This window comes from Lytechinus pictus, chromosome 3 (genome assembly GCF_037042905.1).
Source record: "Lytechinus pictus isolate F3 Inbred chromosome 3, Lp3.0, whole genome shotgun sequence".
Classification (NCBI taxonomy): Eukaryota; Metazoa; Echinodermata; class Echinoidea; order Temnopleuroida; family Toxopneustidae; genus Lytechinus; species Lytechinus pictus.
Window position 1 is genome coordinate 7,844,840 of NC_087247.1, and position 22,753 is coordinate 7,867,592.

At 36.0% G+C, this 22,753-nt stretch overlaps 2 protein-coding genes across 4 annotated transcripts in view; one reads left to right on the plus strand and one right to left on the minus strand.

Moving 5' to 3' along the window:
- LOC129257900 (uncharacterized) overlaps nt 1–7,714 on the plus strand; it is a 32,130-nt gene extending 24,416 nt beyond the window's left edge. Inside the window, exons 8-11 of the mRNA XM_064096272.1 lie at nt 2,295–2,399; nt 3,065–3,176; nt 5,315–5,417; nt 6,065–7,714. Of these exons, the coding sequence (XP_063952342.1) occupies nt 2,295–2,399; nt 3,065–3,176; nt 5,315–5,417; nt 6,065–6,125 (381 nt within the window). The 3' untranslated portion in view covers nt 6,126–7,714. The remainder of the gene's footprint in view (nt 1–2,294; nt 2,400–3,064; nt 3,177–5,314; nt 5,418–6,064) is intronic.
- A 1,482-nt stretch (nt 7,715–9,196) lies between these two features.
- Nucleotides 9,197–21,651, minus strand: LOC129257899 (leucine-rich repeat-containing protein 4C-like). 3 transcript variants are annotated; one of them, XM_064096271.1, is made up of 3 exons: nt 21,058–21,146; nt 15,064–17,459; nt 9,197–10,756 (listed from the first exon to the last, which is right to left on the minus strand). In XM_064096271.1, exons 2-3 carry the CDS (start codon nt 17,410–17,412, stop codon nt 10,604–10,606), a joined length of 2,502 nt encoding a protein of 833 aa, XP_063952341.1. In that variant the 5' UTR covers nt 17,413–17,459; nt 21,058–21,146; the 3' UTR covers nt 9,197–10,603. The 3 variants fall into 3 exon arrangements, with proteins under 3 accessions (XP_063952341.1, XP_054752308.2, XP_054752309.2); XM_054896333.2 differs by lacking the exon at nt 9,197–10,756 and adding an exon at nt 13,041–14,366 and having other exon boundaries at nt 21,058–21,651; XM_054896334.2 differs by lacking the exon at nt 9,197–10,756 and having other exon boundaries at nt 14,899–17,459; nt 21,058–21,633.
- Nucleotides 21,652–22,753: the final 1,102 nt, after the last annotated feature.

The following is a 22,753-nucleotide window of genomic DNA, read 5'->3' on the forward strand; positions in this document are numbered from 1 at the left end:
CGACTTCAGGACAGTGACCAAAGAATCATAGTTGCCTCGCACACTGGAATTCCTACATAGCACCTCTTCTTTGGCCGATCCAGTCAAATGTTCAACCAAAGCCTGGGCCTTGTTCGTGCCTTCTAGCTTGTACCTACGGCAGTAAGTGTCAAACTCCTCGAGCCATTCGGTTAGGGAGGGCTCTCCTGGCCCCTTAGGCAGTCCTCTGAATTTCTGTAGCTTTACTGGTGGAGCTGGCGGAGCCTGCTGCACGGAAAGGCCTGTCAGAACACCGGTCAAGGCCTGCAGCATCTCGGACATCGACGCTTCTTCGCCGGGCATCGTTACAAGGGCTAGATTGGTCTTATTCGGGAGAAAAGGTTAATATACTGTACTTAATATAACCACAAGTACATAGTATACATCAGTGACAACAATTAATTTTTAACCTTTACCACTCAATTTAAAGTTCGTTCTTGACTGGCAAGAATTGGTTGACTTCACTGTGAAGACTTGGTTGACTTCACTGCGAAGACTTGCTGACTTGACCTCTATTACGGCTTCTCGGTTGACTGGTTGACCATGGAGTTTTGTTCCTCGACTCCTGACGGTCATCGGCGAAGACTGCGCAGAACCAGTGATCCCATCCTCGTCGCCAAATCTGTCGTGGGTGGGGGTTGGACCTTGCTAAGGGACCGGACAGTTCAATAAAGAAACCGGGACACCAGATCTAGGGCAGTTTCATTTAATCGGCGTCATAGGAAACATAAAGAAAACCCCAAGGTCAGAAAAAGGTCAATCAACTGCTTCAAACTACAGGCTGCCACTACCAGTACAACAGACTGCAACCCACAGACTGCAACCCCTGGACTGCAAACTCCACAGCCACTGCAAGCCCCACAGTAGCTCACTACCAGCCACTGCCACCCACTGCTACAGGTAGACCCACTGCCTATTGGACCAGCTGAAGTCCCAATTCTCCCAGCGAAGAAATCTCCAACACACGTTTAAAACTTCTCGTGCTCTGCCTACAAACACGTCCGTGCACGTAGATCTTCAAATGCCTTCTCCTAATCAAACCACACCCAAAGGGCTATCACACGTGAAACGGTACGAGTACGACCTAATTAAAGATGCATATATCAATGCGCTTCAAAAAAAAGTAAATTCGGCCTAGTACGATTACGTAACCTAGCGTAAATATTCGAAACACCTGGTTCAGATACGCAGATCTCACCGCACAAATTAAATCCTTATAAATTTCGCCTTCACAAAATTCCATTTCCCGACATTTGCGACCAATGATCTGAGGATTGTTTTAATTAGTCACGATGATAATTTGTGTAAAATGGGTCTTGGCGTTGCACCGATTGAAAAAATGAATATCTATACAGGAATAGATCTAATAAATTTCACTATATTCATAACGTTTTGTCATGATATTGAATTTCAAACTTTAGATCAACAAAATGAAACTATGGAAAAAATGATTAAGCTAGATCTATCTTGAAGCCAGGGGTGAAGCTGTATCCAAATATTACATAATGTATCTTGTCTTCAAATAATACAAACTCTAATAAATTCCTTTAATGTCAAAATCTGAAATATGACCAGTTAGAATGGCAGAGTTTGTTGCTTGTGACGAAATCCAAGCTCCAGATACATATTTTATTCTAGTGCAGTGGGAACTCGGTTTGAAGAGACCTATATACACATAGAATCAGCTTATTCAATCATAATGAAAATATTGAGGGCTGGTACCTTGGATATTACCTTGATTTATGGAGGCGTCGTGGTGTAGTGGTTCTGGATTCCGCCTCTCAATCAGAGGTTTGTGGTATCAAATCCTACTCCAGTCACCAATTTCCTTCAGCAAATTTTTGTTTCCATATTGTGCTGCACTCCACCCAGGTGAGGTAAATAGGGACCTGGCAGGAATTTATTCCTTGAAACACAGTGTGTGCAATAGCTGCTCAGCTAAAGCTATGTTAACTATGCTGCTATTGTTGTAGAGTGCTTTATAATAGAGACCATTGATAGATTACGGTTGAGCACTATACAAGCAAGTATAGTTATAATTATTATTATTATTTCCACTTGATGTTCTGTTGGAAATAATAATAATAATTATAATTATACTTGCTTGTATAGTGCTCATTATTATTATTATTATTATTGTTATTATTATCATTATCATTATTATTATTTATTATTATTGTTATTAATATTATATGTGCAATATTCATAGGAGTTTCCTCTGTGTTACTAACAATGCGTATCATCTGAATTTATCTCGACACTGTCTTGACCTTTAGTTACATTGTGATGTCATACGTGATGTCAGCTTTCTGTCTGATAGCTGGCCTTGGTGTTCAGGGGAAACCACATTTGTAACTGCTTCAATAGATGGACATGGGAAGGTATGTAGAATCTATTCTTTGTAGATGCCATTGAGCTATATTCACAGACATGTCTCTATGTGCAGTCATGTTTTGAAGGGACTGGCAATTGAAAAGTGAAAGGGGGGGGAGTGTGTCTCCTGGAGAGAAGAATGAAAGAACAAGTCCACCCCAGCAAATAGTTGATTTGAATAAAAGTTTATTCAAATCGACTTCTTGTTGGGGTGGACTCGTCCTTTAAAACACCATTCTTAAGTTTTGTTTTGTTGAAAAGTGTGAAAAGCTCATATTCCATAGTGTGAATTTCTTAAGTTCTCACTTTCTTGTGATGTACCAGCTGCCAAGATGTAATTTCATCACAAATTATGTATGGTATTGACAGGGGCCCATAACACAAAGCTTAGCAATGATCGTACAACATTTTTCTACGATTGATTCCATTGACTACAATGCTACAATCAATTGTGAAAATCCAGTGTACGATTAATCGCTAACCTTTGTGTTACGGGATCCTGATCAACTTTATAATATTGAATTGAATTCATTTATTTTCCATTAAAAACATGCAAAATCAAGAATATACAAACATTGCATAGTATAAAAATGAGACATTATACAAATGACGTATCATACTTTAAAATAAATGCAAAATACTTCATTTGATATATTGTGGTGTTGATATGTAGGTTGTGACGATAGATGGACGAACCCTCCTTGACATTCCTGCCGGTGCTACTCTCCATTCAGTATCTCCTACCCCAGGCCCTTACAATGCAATGGCTGAAGACGGCTTCTCAAGTAAGCAGCAGACAATGCACACCTTTTCATTTCTTCATATTATGTAATGTCCGGGCCCCGTCTTACATAGAGTTACAAATGATCCAATCAATCTTAAGGACGTTCTACACTTATGTTTGTGCGCATTATGATCTGCGCATAGTTTACACTCTGCGCGCTGACGTCACAATGGATGAACAGGTGATTACTTAGCTGCGGGTATGAGCTGATTTTTCTCATCTTCTGCACTTTAACTGCAGATCCGATGCGTTATTTCATGAAGCTAAAAAATGGAATTATTCCATGGACCATTAAAAAAAAATTCTCTACAATTTCAAAATACTTTACTCTGCAGTGCTGCCAAGAATCACGAATATTACCCCAAGTTTGAATAAATGGTAGAGTGGTTTTGATTTTTTTCTTCACATAGATACAAAGCATTCGGCACATTTTTGGTGTTTTAAAAAGCACATTTGCTCTAATAAAAATGCTGATAGTTTAAAAACAAGCACATGAACCCCTATTTTTTAATGTTTGTACCTCTTAGGTATACCTTCCTCTACAACTCTGCAAATTTTGGTGAAAATGACATGGATTTTGAATAAAGTGCAGCATTTGTTGTACGTTTGTAGTTTGTTACTGAAATTTCATATTTTTTAGATTGGTATTTTGTTATCTTTTACGCCATTTTTAAGAACTGACAGTGCTGTTAAACTTAAAATTGCAAACAAATAGCACTATAAATAGATTCTCCATTCTAACGATACAATTATTAACTCTCTTGCGAAATTTGATGACTTTTTCATGTATTTTGACTGAGTAATAGAGGTTTAAACTCAATGAGGTAATCTTGGGCGGTCTAAAAATGCCAAATTCTTTTGAATGCGCAATTCTTAAGAACATCAATTTGGGTGAACTTTGAAGCTCTATAGCAAAAAATCAAGCACATGGACCTATGTTAATTTTTGCATATTTCGAATATTAAGGTTCTCAAGTATCTATGTGCAAAGTTTGGTGAAAATGACATGGATTTCACTTTAACTGTGGAACGTCCTTAACTGTATGGAAATCCATCTACTCCATAATTTTTCTACAGGAAATTTGCACAATCTCCTTTAGTAAACAAAGAGAATCACACTGAATCTTCAAGAGAACGATGAATGTATGAATATACATCATATCTGGAAAATGTTTTGAACAAATTTGCATTTTAGATGTTGACGTTGTTGGCCGTCCATAGTTGTGGTTGATCGGATCAATTACAACTCTTTGTAAGATGGGGTCCCGGTCTTAAACACAATTGAGCAGTTTACAATTGGGATCTTTTGCTTCTTACAATGGTCCACTGAAAAGGTTTATCTGACTGGTGTATGATAACATAAGAAAACTTCCTTTTTTTCATATCACAAAATTTTACATCCTCGATTGTAAGGTCCCATTTTAGTACCACGACGTGCTGCTACTTGTACATAAGAAAACTACACTACTACGATGAAGGTCTGATGGACCATGGAGCCTGACAAATGGCATCTTAACAAAAACAGGAAAAAAATGTTATTGTGAATGGTTTCATATATAAGTCTATTTGTAAATGAGTAAATTTTATTATCATCTCCAACATTATGATGTGGATCATTTTCATGACTACCATCTTCATCATCATTATCGCCTTCATCGATCATCACTGTTTGTCTCCACCTCTTCCACCACCATCATAATCATGATCATTGTCATCATCATCATCATCATCAACGTCGTCGTCGTCGTCATCACCGTCATCATCATCGTCATCACCACCTTTATCATCATCATCATCATTGCCATCATCATCATCATCACCACCACCATCATCATCCTCATTCCTCACTCATTTTCATCATCATCATCATCATCATCATCATCATCATGATCATGATCATCATCATCACCAACACCGTCATCATCATCCTCATTCCTCACTATCATCATCATCATCATTATCACCATCATCATCATCATCATCATCACCACCATCATCATCATCCTCATTCCTCACTATCATCATCATCATCATCATTATCATAATCATCATCATCATCATCATCATCATCATCGCCATCATCATCATCATCATCAATATTCATATTATTGTTTCTTCCTGTTTTCTCCCTATATTTCAGGTGTAATTATGCTAGGTGGAAGTGAAGTTTGTGCCTACTTGCCAGATGTTGGTGTTCAAGAGACACTCCGAGAGAACGGTGATGAGTCAATATGGAAAATCAGGTATGCTAAAGGAAGACACTCCTTGCTTTGACATCAAAGGGTGCTCCTGTAATGTTACTGTGTATGGTATCTGTCAGATATTTGAAAACTTGTCAGTGCTGACAAGTAATTATGAGGGTGATTCCATAAACTTTGTATATCTAACCCCCAATATATGGGACCTTTCTGTGGTGATCTGTGTAATTATATTATGAGGGCTATTCCATGTAGTACAGTGTCCCTCTGGGGCCTGTTGGAGAAAGATTTGCGATCAAACGCAACTCTATTTTCAACCAAAGAAATGCATGTATTAGGGGAGTGCACTTGACATTATTAGTTGCATTTAAATCCAACTCATTCTGCAAGGTGCCTCTGACCCCCCTATATATGGGATCTTTCTTTGTCTCCGTTTTCTAGTTTATATAATATTATGAAAGATTATAATGTTTCAAATTTTGATGGCGTGAGCAGTCCATGAAGTTAAGTAAGAATGGAAAAAATGTTGGGCTGGACAAATACATAAAAGCCTGATTATGATATGGAGTTGGCCATGAGTCTTCCATAATGTTGCATTGACCCGTTGACTTCTCAATCCCCATAGACTTTGTAAAGGGACTGCAGGATGCAAAGGTTTGATAATCAAAATCTTTCTTTCTATTTTGTAATAGGTATACATCAAATGGCAGTATGTTGTATACAGCATGTGAAAAGGGAGTCGTTAGAAGGTAAGAGCTCACTCAAAAATGCAAACAAACACATATTTTTTATTTGATGAAGGAATATAATTTATTCAGACTGTAACCAGATAAACATCAAACTCTTCATTTATTTCAGAAGCACGATCACTATATGGGAAAGGATATATAAACATTGACGTACACAAGTACAAAAAAACACTTCATCTATAAAATTGTCAGTTCGATGATGGAACTCGCCTGAAGAGTATTTTCTCCCAAATCAATCAATACCATTTCATTTTATTTTTAATTTGTATATGTTTACGCTTAGATAATCAGGAATTATTCTCTACGTGATGTTTTGTGTAAATGAAGAGTATGACTTCCTGAATTACTAGAATTTACCATTTCTTGAATGTTGCCAGTATCCTTGATTATCCTCCAAGAGTTGCATTTGAATTAAATTGCAAACTACATGTATCTCTGTTTACAAGAGAATGTTTAATGAATCCCTTTGTGAATCACTTCTCATTGAATTGATATTTGGAATGAATTATATTTCAACTGTTCACAGGACAATGCCTTCATGGACACTAGATCAATTCTTTGCAATCATACGTGTATCTTACTCAGGCACAAATAGAGTTTGACATCACAGCAAAGAACACCTCCTGGTGGGTGTTGCATATAGCTGTTCGTAAGTTGAGAACGACTTTAAGAACGACTGGTGATCCTTTCTTTTGGTGAACGGTATATACCATTGGCGATGGTTTAGCATGTAAGAAAGGTCCACCAGTCGTTCTTAAAGTCGCTCTTAGAAGACAAGTCCACCCCAACAAAAAGTTGATTTTGAATAAAAAGAAAAAAAATCCAAAAAGCATAACACTGAAAATTTCATCAAAATTGGATGTAAAATAAGAAAGTTATGACATTTCAAAGTTTCGCTTAATTTCACAAAACAGTTCTATTCACATCCTGGTGGGTATGCAAATGAGGAGACTGATGACGTCATCCACTCACTATTTCTTTTGTATTTTATTATATGAAATATGAAATATTCTAATTTTCTCCTCATTGTCAAGTGAAACAATGATTAATTCCTCCCTGGACATGTGTAGATAGCATTGTTTTATACTATATGGTGCAGTCAAGTTGGTCCTTATTGCCAAATCTGTAAAAAATTAAAAATTGTATAATTGAAACAATAAAAAACTAAAGAAATAGTGAGTGATGGACATCATCGACTGACTCACCTAATTGTGCATATCACAGTTTTGTGAAAAATAAGCAAAACTTAAAAATTCCATAACTTTCTTATTTTACATCCGATTTTGATGAAATTTTCAGCGTTATACTTGTTTGATTTTTCTCTATTTATTCAAATCAACATTTTTCTGGGGTGGACTTGACCTTTAACTTACGAACAGCTTTATGAAACGGCACACAGGTGGGTGTCATAAAGCTGTTGTAAGATACAAATGACTTTATGCACAACTGGTGATCCTTTCTTGTGCTTCGTGATATCCCTATGTAATTGATGTAGGACCTAAGAACATAGTCCAGTTGTGCATAAAGTTGTGCTTAACTTTACGAACAGCTTTATGTAACACCCACCTACATATCAAACTGTAAGCACATACCAAAAATGGTATCAGACTATTTTGGACAGTATATGCAATCTATGATCTTTCATTCATTTTCATGGTGTAAGGTGTTTTTTATCCTCGCTCAGCATATATTGATAGACACAAATGCTCACAGATCCATACCCTCAGTAAACTTATATTATAATGAGATGTTTTTACATGCAGATCAAATGCATACTTTACTTGTAAGACATACTATTAAGGATATACATTCATATATACACAGTTGATAAGAATCTTGATAAAAATATGTTGATACAAATCAATATCCCCACAATACAATGAAAAATTGTTATAAACAATGATATTAAACAAATAAATGAAGTATATAAATCAAATAGAAAATAATCTCCATTGACCCTCTGAAATAATTGCTGAGAGCAGTTGGAAATCATAGATATGAATGATTTATGAGATGGAATTTTGAGCTTTACATGTTGTCAGAAATCATCTTGTTCATTAATTCAACATATTATCACAGTTGAAAAACGATCATACTGAAGGGAACAAACTCAGTTACCTCCATGTAGGACAGTATTTCATCGTTATCGCTTGGAAAAAGACCATACACCTGGCTAGGATACAATGCTTATTTTACTAATTTCTCAGCGGTATACATTTTTTGTCTCACCTGCATACATGTAGCAGAGTGAGACTATAGGCGCCGCTTTTCCGACAGCAGCGTCAACATCAAATCTTAACCGAAGCTTAAGTTTTTGAAATGACAACATAACTTAAAAAAGTATATGGACCTAGTTCATGAAACTTGGACCTAAGGTTAATCAAGTATAACTGAACATCCTGCCTGAATTTCAGGTCACATGACCAAGGTCAAAGGTCATTTAGGGTCAATGAACTTTGGCCAAGTTGGGGGTATTTGTTGAATTACCATCATAACTTTTAAAGTTTATGGATCTGATTCATAAAACTTGAACATAAGAGTAATCAAGTATCACTAAACATCTTGTGCGAGTTTCAGGTCACATGACCAAGTTCAAAGGTCATTTAAGGTCAATGAACTTTTGCCATTTTGGGAGTATTTGTTGAATTACCATCATAACACTGAAATTGTATTGGTCTAGTTCATAAAACTTGGACATAAGAGTAATCAAGTATCACTGAATATCCTGTGCAAGTTTCAGGTCACATGACCAAGGTCAAAGGTCATTAAGGTCAATGAACTTTGGCCATGTTAGAGGTAATTACTATATTGCTGTCATAACTTTCAAAGTGGTTATATAGTTTATGAATTGTGGACATAGGGGTAATCAAGTATCACTGACAAGTCTTAGCTCACATGATCAAGGTCAGATGTCATTTAGGGTCAATGAACGTAGTATTGTATCATTATATGAATGGTGTTTTTGTGGATAATTATTTTATAGTAGTTTTCAAAGTCAGCACTGCTAATGCAGGTGAGACTGCCAGAGGTGCTGCACTTGGCGTTGCACCTGAATCTTTTTTTTTTTTTCAAATAGATACAAGCACTCGAGGGGTTATTTGTGAGAGTTCTGTTCAATTTATTTTGGGATCATTAACATAGCTGGTGTTTATGTCTAAACATTTGTTAAAGGTAAAAAAGAAAGTAGTTGCAGCAAACAATTCATTAGAAAGTCTTTAAAATCAATGTTAAATGCCACAATATTATCATAGATCTTGTTCTGGTACATTGAGATAGCTTATCTTTGTGAAATCATGAAAAATTAGCTCAAATCTGATCATTCTGACGATCACTAACATAAGAAGGCATATGCGGAATAGTGTATTAATATTGTTTAGAAAAATACCTGACATTCTATGGAATTTTGTGCATATTTTGCTCATTTCTCAGCAATTACACACCTTTTCCCAGAGGCCTTTGGCACACATTTTTTTATTTATGCATTCAAACACTTTGGTGGTAATTTCATTGGATTCTGTTCAAAGTTATTTTGAGATCGTTACCACAACTGGTATTTATCTTTAATACCCCAAATTGCATCAGCAGTCTGTGTCGGTATTTATCTTTCTGTTTGTTTAATTAAATCCTTTGAGTCATTTTAGTGTGATTGTCTGATCTGTGTATACTGTATATATGTACACCTGGGGAGACTTTCATGAAACAAATTGTCAGTGACTTTCACTGATAAATTTGCTCTGAGCCAATCAGATGCAAGTGATTTTGTAGCTTATAAAAATAAAATCACAACTATTTGAAATGCTCTCCTGTAAATATATATATATATACTTATTGAACCATAAGAGGATTCTATATAGAAGCATGAGTTCAACGCTTCGCGCAATTTTTCTGAAATGCAAAAAAATAGCGCCTCAAAATATTATTACTTCTTTGAAGTGTCGCGCAACTTTTGAGACCAAATTCGCGACATACGGGTATAGCATCGTGACGTCACATGACTTTTACGAGACAATGTCATGCCGAAAATGGCTCATTTTTATACTATGTGTACAAAGTCTATGGGAGATGAAAGTCATAAAAGGGTGATTATTTTTCATTCTAATTGGTCTGCTTAATTAATTTAGGGGTTAATTTAGTTGTTGTATGGTCTGTAATAATTTCCATCGAAAAAAACAATGAAATTCAGAAGATGAAAAAACAAAGAAATGCAACGAAAAACAGGGAAAAAATTGTGGAAACCTTTAAATTAGATTATAAAGATGGCATCTGGAAAAAAAAAGAAAATTTGAAGTGAAATTGGGTGTTTTTTAATTTTTTCTTATACTGGCTTGTAGTTTATGTGGTAAAATATGTGCATGCCAACTTTCGGCGCGGTTGTGTGAACGGCGGCCGAGATCAGAAGGGGGGGGGGGCGTCATGGCCCCCTCCAGTCCTCAATACATCTCAAATAGCCCAGTCCTTTTAGGGTTAAGAAAACCTCTTTTTTCACTCAAGTGATAGGGATATTAAAGAGTTACCTAGCTTTTTTTCTCTCTCTCTTCCTCCCTTTTTTCTCTTCTTGTTTTTATCACTACCGGGTACTTGAAAAATCATGGGGTTGTGGAAGGTGGCTGCACTCTGTAGAAACTTCCTTAAGTACTAAAAATATGTGAAAAAAAAAAGAATTGTCTGTAAGCAATGCTTGTTACCGCGCGATCACTGTACTCTTAAAGCTGCAGAGGAAATACAGACCTTGGAAAGTTCGATGATTATCTGTTTGATCTCGAGACAATGTGTCGAGTCTTTGAAAGAAAGAGATAAATACAATTGAGGAGCCAGTAAATTATTAGCAGAAAATGATGATGCTGCCAACATATATGAAGTTTTAGGTTCAGGTGTTTAAATATAGTGTTGTGGTTTGTATGTGATGCAGAATCCTGTGTGATGTTCGTGAAGCATGCTGTTTTAGTCACTTTCATCGGTGAAATTGTTTCTATACCAAATCAAATGCAAAGAGTCTCAGTAGCTTGTAACAGGAGTCAACAAACGATATTGATTGACAAATTGGTCCATGACACACCCAACAAATATCTCAAGAATGAAATGCTTCTTTGCTTAATGTAATCCAAGCATGACGCAATGCCTATTCTCACTTGTATAATCGTTTGAAAAAGGGGTCCCCAATGTGGAAAAGGCCAGAACTCAGGTAATGCATTGTTTAGTGTCGATGACATTTGGAGTGGAACGTTACAGTTAATACGATTATATAGACCTTTGGTCAAGTGGTTATAATCCTTACTCTTTTCAATGCAGAAAACAGACGAGTTTTAAATATACATTTTTTTTAGACAATATTTTGATTGAGAACTTTTCCTTTCTAAAGTAGCTGTATGATTTCGTTGTACAAATTTTCGGTCACTGGTAAATTGCAGTAGTCTAAATGTAGGGCGCACGTCATTGCTGTCAGACCTGCCTTCTGGAAGCTCCAGCCAAACTCATATTGGTCTAAGTCTCACCAATCATAAAGTAGATTTTACCTGATTTTGTATATTATTGTTCGTATACGAATTGTGCGATGAGTTGTTAATGTGCAAAGGTTGTGACCCTCCTTTAGATTTGGCCTCCGTTTAACATCCTATTCAAGGGATGGAACTCCCTCTTAGTTTAACGCTTAATCCAAAGACAACCAGGGTATGATTTGGTGGTTGTTATAGTACCGGTAATAATCTGTTAGAATTACCATGATATAAGAAACTGTCATGGACTCATGCTACTCAACTGATCAGATCAAAGGATCATCCTGAAACTACCAAAAAAAGGCAACTTGTCAGTACTGACCATTTCATGACATGGTGCCCGACCCATGTTTTGTCAAAACCAGTGGCTGATCTCTATTATGAGAACTTCCAAGGATTAAGTTTGTATTGCTGAAGGATCAACATTTTCGTCCGACAAGTTGTCAGATCTGACGATTTTCCTACATTTTGATTGGCTGAGAAGCACAGTTACTATGGTAACTCTGAAGAAACAGGACTTGTCGGAAGCCTTTCATGAAACGCTCCCCTGGAGGATATAGAATGAAATGTGTAAATTACGGAAATATATTTTGTTTTAAAGTGCCTAATCAAAATTAAATATAAAATCTATGTGCAATTTGTTTCGTGATGACATAAAAAAAAGATAAGTGCCCCCAAAGCCTTTAATGAAATTATAAGAAGATTTCTAAGAGTGGGCATGAGGTATAGAATCGAATGTTTGAATTTTCATAGAGAAGGGCCAGTTGAAAATGAAAAAGATTCATTGGCTAATATGCTTAGAACTGTAAGACTGGCGTGGTAGATGATTCTGGAATATATTCACATTATTGATGCTTGACTAAAGCTTTAGCCAGGCTTCAATAATTCATAGGATGAAAGAGTTTAAAACACCAAGATGAATAGCTGAATCTCTATTTTGCTCTCAGTTACTGTGCATGCAGTTCACGTAAAACACATGTATGGAACTAAAATCATAAGGCCTGAACATTTCAGCTATTTTCTAAGATATTTTTTTGTCCTAACCTCTTTATGATGATGTCCTTCCGAAATAACATGAAAAAAACTTGAAAACTCACACTGGATTTTTATATACTTTTCAACAATGGGACCTTCCCTTTAAAATGCCATTTAACACCACATAAATCCCCATATACTAGTATCTGAAATGCAAAGGTAATGTTGATGAAATATGTGTGCTCCATAGGATACACATGTACACGTCACCATGAATGAAATGCGAATGTATAGTGAGTTAGTATGCCTTTCCTATAGTAATGATAAAAACCAGCTTTACCTTAATAAAATAAAGTATGATTGCCCCTGTCGCAATAACATATGTAGAAAGTGATTTATAAATGGTGATAAAAGCTTAAAAGAGATGCTAACCTTCAAACAGTATCACAAAATTCATTTTTTTTTTGTAATTTAAGGAAAAAGTGGTATCTAAATGATACATTCTAAAGATATATTTTTTTTTACCAGAAAGAGTGTCAGTTATTGTGAAATATTAAAGTCAAAGTATTTTTCTCATTTCAAAAACAGATTTTGACCCACTAAAAACATTTCTTTCTTCCCAAAGAAGTACTGTGTACTTTGTAAACACGAGTATTCTATTGTGTAATTGGCCTTGATTGCACAAGAAGGCAATTGTACATGTAGGCCTTTATTTGGCTGTCCGATATCTTACACTGTACATGTATCATGTTGTGTTCAGCCTTTGAACAATTTTGTGTTTATGTTCAGTGACTTTTGTTGTCAGATCATACTTTATTAATCAATTAAGATTGTGCATACCATATACCTTGGCATTTACATGAAAGTGCGACTGTAAGTCATACTTAAATATTTGTGAAACACCCAGGTCCTTGTTATATAAAGAGATGAAATTAATATTTGAGATTGAACTTGTAACTTTCCACACATGGTTTATTCTCACAGACGTACAGTTACAATGAATAGTACAATTTGTCATCTCTTTATGCTACTGGGCCAAGCTAAGCCTTTTCAAGATCATTGTGCACGTAACAGAGTTTGAGAGTGTCAATAAGTTTAATTCAGAATGTGTTTATTCTGTTGCTTGATTATTTTGTGCAAGTTTCAATTTCATAATTGGTGATGACATCTATTCAAGCATTTTTATAATGCCTTAATGTAGATGTTGACAAAAAAAAATGATTTAACTATAATACTTATAGGAAAATTCCTACATGTGGGGGTCCATTTCAAGAAGAGTTGCGATCAAAAGCATCTCTAAAAATCAGAGGCAACATGATTTCCGACCAATGAAACATGCGTATTAGGGACTTGCGCTTGATTTTTTTTATAGTTTTGTTTAAATGCAACTCTGTCTTGTATGAGCCCCAGATAGTGCAATTATAAGGTATAAAGTGCATCCATATATATATATACATGTATATATATATATTATGGTTTTGATAGTAAAAGTTACAACAATTAATATGATATATTGTATAATATTGTGAAATAGAACTGTGCTAAGATGGACAAAACTTTTTGATGGTGACCGTGACTCTGCCACCAATGGAATAGCATACGGTACATTAGTTTAATAACTAGCCAGATGCTATAAAGAAATGGGCTTATCATGGAGCAACCAAAAATAAATATATCTGTTTATTTCAGATGAACTTTTACCATCAGTCCACATAGGATGTTGTGATACTAAGGTCGGTAGGAAGAACTACAATTTCTTTCCAAACCAATTCTGTGTCCTAAAAAATAAAAAATTAAGAGAATTGGCATCGTCATTAGCCATAGTAATAATATAAATGTGTATATACATTTAATACATGTACATCAGCAAGGGCAGTAGTAAGAATTCCGTGTACATTTTCTGCTTTGGGGTCTTGATTTCGTAAACTTTGAAGGTCAAGTCCACCTCAGAAAAATTTTGATTTAAATCAATAGAGAAAAATCAAACAAGCATAATGCTGAAAATTTCTTCTAAATCGGATGTTTAATAAAAAAGTTATGACATTTTAAAGTTTCACTTATTTTTCTCAAAACAGTTATATGCACAAATCAGTGATAAGCAAATGAGAGAGTCGATGATGTCCCTCACTCACTATTTATTTTGTTTTTTATTGTTTGAATGTCATAACTTTCTTATTTTACGTCCCATTTTGATGAAATTTTCAGTTCTGTTATTGTTGGATTTTTCTCTTTTTATTCAAAACAACTTTTTGTTGGGATGGACTTGTCCTTAATTACAGAATTACAAAAAGTGCTAAGAGTAGTACTGTATGTAAGCACTGAAAATATGACATTTTATTCAATAGCTGACAGCAAATTTTCCTGTGGGAATTTTCCATTTGGTTTTGAAAGCAAATTTGGTAAAACACAGGTCCCTTTTAAGTCCAACATAATATGAGGGTATTCTTCCAATTTCAGAATTTAGATAACACTCACTTCATTTGCCATATTTATATCTCCATTGCTATGTGGTGCATCTCTTAAATCGGTCATTTCTATCTCCCCATCCTTCTCCACACCTTCATCAGAGCTTAGAGATGCTTGACTCTTTTTCACCTTAGAGGCTTTGTCCTTTGGCTCTCGCGTGTCTCTCGAGCCATCATCTGACACTACTGAATTTGTAGACTTCAAGGAGACAGTAGTGGTATCCGTTGTTACATTCTCATAGGACGCTACGTTGTCACTGTGGTAGCCTGCTGTCGGTTCCACATCGGAGTGCACGTCAACCGAGTGTTGGATCACAGTGTTGTCATTACTCATCCTTGCTCCAATAGGGTCTTTGCTATAATCATTGCTTGTGCCCATTGACATGTCCAATCCTCCATTGATGTAAGCTCCGTTTTGCACTTCGTACTTGTTAGGTGTAACAGAACCAGAGGCGAACCCTTCAGCATCTTCAGGGATTCCTGCAAAAGCAGCTGTGTCCTTGTTGCCTTTGAAATCATATTGATTGTATGTCTTGGGTTTCCTGTATCTCCAGAGAACGAAGAAAATTGTTGCCATAAGGAGGAGTGTTCCTAGGATGCATGCCAGGACTGTACCAATAATCTCTTGGCGATGTCTCCTTTGCATTGCAGCTATAGTAGGATTTACGCCTGCGGTGGTCACTTCTCTACATTGCCTTCTTGGTACCACAAGGGGACAGTGGTCAATGAGAAAAGAAGCACAGACGGTGTAACCTGTGTTTGAAATCAGGTTCGTTAATTCGTAGTTGTCTTCTGTTTTGTTGACGAAATATGAATTTGTTTGCTCATCGCCAAAGAGGTGTGACTGTACTACATATCCTGTGATTTCTCTTTCCCCAGTAAAAGGCACCCAAGAAACTACAATAGATGTTTCGTCAACAGATTCCACCATGATTGACAAAGTATAACTAAGGCAAGTGCTTATGGATGCTTCCACAGTGGTTGAAGAACCATCACTCGCTGTACTTCCAGGGATTGTGGTTACTTCCGGTTCAGGAAGACCAGTGACGTCAACCTGAAATTTTACAGAATCACTGCCATGCACATTAGTAGCTGTGCAGTTAAAGGAACCCACGTGTTCTTTGTCAGCAAATTGAATTACAAGCACAATGCCATTCACAGCGGTGTACATATTTTCCTCATTGGATGTAGCTGTTATTCTGGTGCCATCAGGTTGATACCACTGGATTTCTGGAGTTGGATCTCCCCTTGCTACACATTGAAAGAATACCCTGTTCCTGTAACCAACAGTCGTGTCAATAGGAGGATTAGTAATGGTTGGCTCACATGCAAAGTCGTGTTGCTCTAGTCCATAGACAACCATGCCTCTGAGTTCATTGGGATTTGTACAATACCAAAGAGGACTGTAGTAGTTGATTGTACTCTGCTTGAGCCACTGAACCAAGGGTAAGAGGGAACATTCACAGTTCCATGAGTTCCCTGCGAGGAGTAGAGTTTTCAATGCAGTCAGAAGTTGAAATGTTGATGGATCCAGAGTTTGGAGTTGGTTGTATGATAGGTCAATGTTAGTGACCGATTGCAGACCAAAAAATGAATCAACCTCCAGCGATTCCAGCTGTAAGCTATCAAGGTACAGTATATTTAAATAAGTGAGGGAGCTAAAGGTCATTGGCGGGATGGTAGAAATAGGGTTTCCAGATAGGGCTAAGTGCTTCAAGTTGGTAAGATTCTTCAATGCCATTTCAGGGATGCTGTCAAGTTGATTGTATGCCAGGTTGAGAACCCATAGCACCGAGAGATCACTGAAGGCATCGGCATGTATCTGAGTAATTCTATTATTACCGATGTTCAATTCTGAGAGAAAGATTGTATCATTGAACATGTCACCAGGTAATATCTGCAGCTGGTTCCTCTGCAGATATAGCTCTCTGAGGTTGGTGAGCCCTGCAAATGCTCCAGAAGGTAATGTATCCATGTGATTCAGCTGAAGGTTTAGGGTGTGAAGGTTGTCCAAACCATTGAATGCTCTCGGACTAATTGTTCTTATCTCACAAGAGCTCAAGTCCAAAGATACCAGGTTCGAGAGACCAACAAAAGAGTCCTCAAGAATATTTCTTAGAATATTACCACTGAGGAGAAGAGTTCTGGTGTATGATGGAAAGGTAGTTGATATGCTGGTGAAGCCTCCTCGCTGACAGTCAACTACCCGGGTCTGAAAATTACATTGGCAGCCACTTGGACATGATGGGGGCTCTGTCGGAGGGGGAGTCTGAGCGGATACTACACTGTAACAAACCACACTGATGAACAATACTTGATGAAGGTATGCTGTGATTGAAGATCTGTCTTGGCCTCCCATGGTTGAATTCAATATCTATCCGATGTCAATATATGGTGTCTTCAAATCTGTATTGAAATTAAATTGAGAAACGTTGAGTCAGGAGATGTAAGAATAAACAATAGAATTTGAAAACAAGTTCAAGATCCCATAAAGAAACAATATGGAGAGCACTACTAAAATTATTCCTCCCCACAGATGTAGCAAACACAGGATATGTACTTGTAAGCACATAGTAGTAGTATACATTTGATGTAGAAACGAGCATACCTTTTGTAATACAAAGTACAGTTCCACCTGTTCAGGAAAATATCTAGCGATCTGATATTGATTAAAATGCTTCTAACCTCATAGCGAGGTGTGAAATGGTACAATGTGTGTCTTTTCATCCAAATTCATTTAACCAGTTGATTACCGATTCCTGCCCTTCCCATAGGCTTTGTACAGGGACTACCTGGTAACAGTAGACAGTGGGTAAATTGGGTGTATATTTTCCTCTCTTGTTTTGAGAACAAAAGAATCGTGGTCATGAGGGTTAAGGTCAGTCTGGTGAAATCATCAATTTCTTTGAAATTTGTTTAATGATGTGGAAGCAGTTTGAAAAAGAAAAAAAAACATCTCACAAATTATAAGAAAGTCTTGGAAGGTTTCCTCCTTTGAAACCTTGTGACGACAGAGACAAGATTCATGACAATTCACAAAAATTCGCTTAAATTTGCAGTCATAAACAATTCGATGCTGAGGAATTGGCTTGAAACTTCTTGGTATGAAATGGGAATACTTGGTAAATTTCATGTTATGTAGCCTTACTTTATTAAATGAAGTTAGATTTTTTAATTGTGTTTTTTAACAAGCTGAGATTTAAATTGAGAAATTTTGAATTACCATTCAAATCATTCAAAAAAAAATTTATATTTAGGTTTATGTATACTGACATTCATGTACATGAATCCAAAAGATTGTTAACCTTACAGCAGTCTAAGATATGGACATTATGCTTTTGTTTTATTGTTACAATTGGTGCATACTAAATTGTATAAGGATTGAAGGGCAAGTCCTCTTTAAAGGGCAAGTCCACCCCAACAAATAGTTTATTTGAATAAAAAGAGAAAAATTTAAGAACTTTAAATGCTGGCAATTTCATCGAAGTCGGATGTAAAATACAAAATTTATTGTATTTGAAAACTTGTCTTTTTACAAAAAAGTTATATATGCAATACAGTGAGATTCAAATGAGAGTCGTTGTCACTCACTATTTCTTTTGTAATTTTTGTGTGAATTATACCATATTTCAATTTTTTAAAGGAGACTCTTCATTGAAACAATGACAATTCCACATGTTTAACAAGGAATTTAACTTAGTTCACATTAGAATATCAATGAGGACAACATTTAAATGTTTCATATACTGGTAAATCAAATACAAAAGAAATACATGTAGTGAGTGGGTGACATCATTGGTTTCCTCATTTGCATACCAACCAGAATTTGCATATAATTGTTTTGTGAATTTAAAAATGTATATTTTTCTCAACATTGGATTTTGATGAATTTTTTAGCATTTACCTTGTTTGATTTTTTTTTCCTTTTTAGTTAAATAAATGTTTTTGGATTGGACTTGCCCTTTAAAGAAGTTCACACTGACTCCAAGTTAACTTTAAAAGCAGAAAAAATTAAGAAAACATACTTATGAAGGTTAAATGAAAATCCATCAAGAAATAAAAAAGTGAATTTTTAAATTTTTTCATTCTGTGACATTACTTGCAAACAGCTGCCCCCCCCTGCCATGTCGTGTGAGTTCCATAAATTCACATTTTTGAATGGTTCATGATACTTCTTTTTTAAGTGATGTTCAGGTTAAAGGGAATCCAACCCAAATAAAAACTTGTTTTTAATAAGAAAAAGAAAATTCAGACAAGTTGGTAGGTGAAAGTTTGAACAATATTGGACAAACAACAAGAAAGTTATGAGTTTTTAAAAGTTGTAAATATTGGTAATCACTATACCCATGGAGACTTCAAATTGGCCGCATATGGGATGTCATAGTGATGTAAGGCAAGGACTACTCTTCCATGTACTCCAATACATATTATGGCTAAAATGTCATTTTTCCCAAAAGTTTTATTTCAAATTATATTTTTCTTTCATGAGGACATAAAACAATATACATGTACTACCTGGATTATATTTAGATTACTGCCCCAGGGGAATGGGTACTTAGGAGAAAACCACAAATCCCTGATAATAAAGTACATGGCCTATGGGAAAGTTGTCCTTGCCCCTTGTCATAATTTACTTACCCAGTTGCCAATTTGAAATCTACATACTATTAGTGTCTCAATTTTAGAGCAGCTATAACTTTCTTATTGCTTGTCCGATTTCTTTCAAACTTTCACCATTCTGTTTAATTTATTTTTCTCCTTCCCAACACAACATTTTATGGCCAAGGCTGGATTCCCCTTTAATAATTCATCTTCAATTCTCTATTAAAATGGCACTTTATCAGATTGGTATCGTCAAACAAATGTTGGATCCGCTTGCACGTAAAAAAATTAATGGAACACTTGTATTGTTTGTTTGATGATGTCAGGGTGGATTTTCCCTTTACTATTCAACATGCATTGCATTTTCATGAACTAGCTAATCAGTCACAAAGGATTCTTTGTTATTTCACCAAGCAATGGCAAAATTCTCGATGTTTCCTTTGACTTCATACTTTACAACCAGGTTTTGTAGTTGATAAATAAAACAATCTTTGTCATCATTGCATATGGAAATGAATACCGGTATGACATTTTCATTTTAATTTTTTCATTAATTTAATTCATTTTTGTGCCTTATTAAGATCATTGGCATCAAATTTCCAAAGTTATGAATTATGCTATGGTCAAAATGTGACTAATAGTTTCCCAACGAAAGGATCACTGCATTATAAAGTTTAAAGTTTCTGTAGGACAATGGACCAATGGGCAACTTTCCCATCTTGATAAATATTAAAGAAAATAAAAGTGTACTTTGAATCAAAGAATGTGGTGTATTTTTTTTTCTTCAGATAAGATGGCAAATGTGATCTGTACTTGAAAATGAAGGGGGGGGGGGGTGGGAACTCCCCCAGTATATTTCAAGTGATAATAAAATGAAAGAAATGGAAGAAGAATCTGATCCCCCTGAGGCACTTATCATCAGTAATAGTAATTATGATTTAAAATAGATCAGGGCCCTGTCTTACAAAGAGTTATGATTGATCCAATCAACGTCAACTGTATGGAACTCCATCAATGTCAGATTTTTTTTTATTCAGGAAATTTGTACAATGTACTTTGTTAACAAAGAGAAGCACACTGAATTGTCAAGAAAATTATGAATTTATGAATATTATACATCATATCTAGAAAATAATTTGAATGAACATGCATTTTAGATGTTGATATTGCTGGCTTTCCATAGTTGTGGTTGATCGGATCAATCGCAACTCTTTGTAAGATGGGGCCACAGATTGGGGGAGAAATTCTTGATTTCTAGTACAATCTAATTAATTCAATGCCCCAAAAACAAGGATTTTAATTGCATTTGTGGTCAGTAGTGACCTCATAAAAACAATCAGTTTGTCCGTCTTAAACATAGAAAAACCTAGAACACAATTATGAATAAAATTAAGATACTTACCTTTTAAAAACATCAAGCACTTATGTTCCTCAAAGGACAGCAGCAGAGTGAATCGAGAAAAGTGGTTCATTAACAACTCTTATTTAAAGGACTATGACAAAGCAAGCCCACAGATGTTCAATTCAATACAGATGTAGCCCATCAAATGCACACACCCAGATTTAAACCACCTCAAACAGTAGCATGATAGTTTTGAAGGACAATCGATGAATGAACGGACAGTCAAGTATCGTGCCAAATATAGAAAAAAGTTCTTTCAGATTTTCTTCATGGACTCAAAAGGAAGAGCTTCATGCTTGAAGCAGCAGGTCCAGTCCCCCAGAACAGGATGCACACTGGTAAATACCGATCTTCTCGCTCTCACTGCATCATTGTTTACAATAGAACTGCTCATCTCTTAACTGAATCACTGTAAGAACTACCTGTTAGGATAGTCCTCTTGCCTCTTTCATTTGCAGTTTAGTCTTCCAGGGTTGTGTCAATATGACTGGCACACCACCAACAATCATCTCACAATAGATTCCGCATTCTTCCACCACTTTCCTTTGTTGCCCAACCCTTTTCTCTTTCTCCCATGGAGCCAGCCTTTTCAATAAAGAACAATCAATATAGCCTTCATCAGACCGTTTGTGAAGGCATTCAGGTGTTTGCGAAAACAATTGAGACGTTCGTTTCTTGCTTTCATAGTTTAAGGTGAGGTGAATCTTGGTGAATATTTTTCCTATAATTCATTCACAGATGTCATTAGAAGTGATTCTTGCGTGGGAGTTTCATATTTGATTCTTTTATTCAGGGGAAAACCTGAAAATGGTATCTGAATGGTCAAAAGAAAAATTCCTCTATCTTCAAGTGATTACAAGAGGATCTGTTTATAACTACCCCTTTTCATATCCTGCAAATTCTGCTCTGGAAACCTAACTGTGCTTGTGGTCCCACATCAACATTTTCACTACATGTGCTCTTACTGCAGAGCAAAGAACAGATGTTCATATATTCTATTGATTTTTGTTCATTGTGATTCTGTAATACTCTCCCATAGCTGTTATGTTGTTTTGGTTTGGTTCTATTGTTTTGGGATCTCACCCATTGTGTACATTCTATCTCCTTATCACCTTTTTTGGCTTGTACATGCATCATCTATCCTTAATGTCCATTTTAGTCCAGTTTCTTCTCCATTAAGGTGCATAACATATAAGAATGGGAGTGTCAAGTACCAAAGCGTCATCATTTTTTGTTGTTGCATAATTTCAACATTTTCATGACCATATTTCAGAAGCACATGGTGAGAAACTTCCACCTACCAAATCTGACATGAATTGGTTTATGGGGGCACGTGTTTGGCCACATGAAAATGTAAAATGCACCATTGGAATCAGTATAAATTGGTACTGTTTTTTTTTTTTAAAGTTTTTTTTACTTCATACTTCTTATAGATCGAGGTCAACGTAGACTGATTTTGATGGGGTTATTAGTAGGTCATTTTGCGTATCTTGTGCCCCGATTTACCTAGCCACCCAGTCTTATATAAACCGGTATATATCACAGTATGTTTTAGCCCTGAAATTTCAATAGACTGCAATCCCCTGTTCGGCATGATAAAAGCCTGAATATTGTAAAAAGCCTTTGAATGTAACATTAAAGGGACATGTTTATATCTGTATAGTATGTTGCCAAGGTGGAATTGAACAATAGCGGG

What these genes read in the sequence shown, in the direction of transcription:
- LOC129257899 (XM_064096271.1), bottom strand. Translation starts at nt 17,412, where the DNA reads ATGGGAGGCCAAGACAGATCTTCAATCACAGCATACCTTCATCAAGTA. An exon ending in ATATAAATATGGCAAATGAA is followed by an intron (nt 10,757 to 15,063) that starts GTGAGTGTTATC and finishes ACATATTTTTAG; the next exon opens with TACTTAAGGAAGTTTCTACA.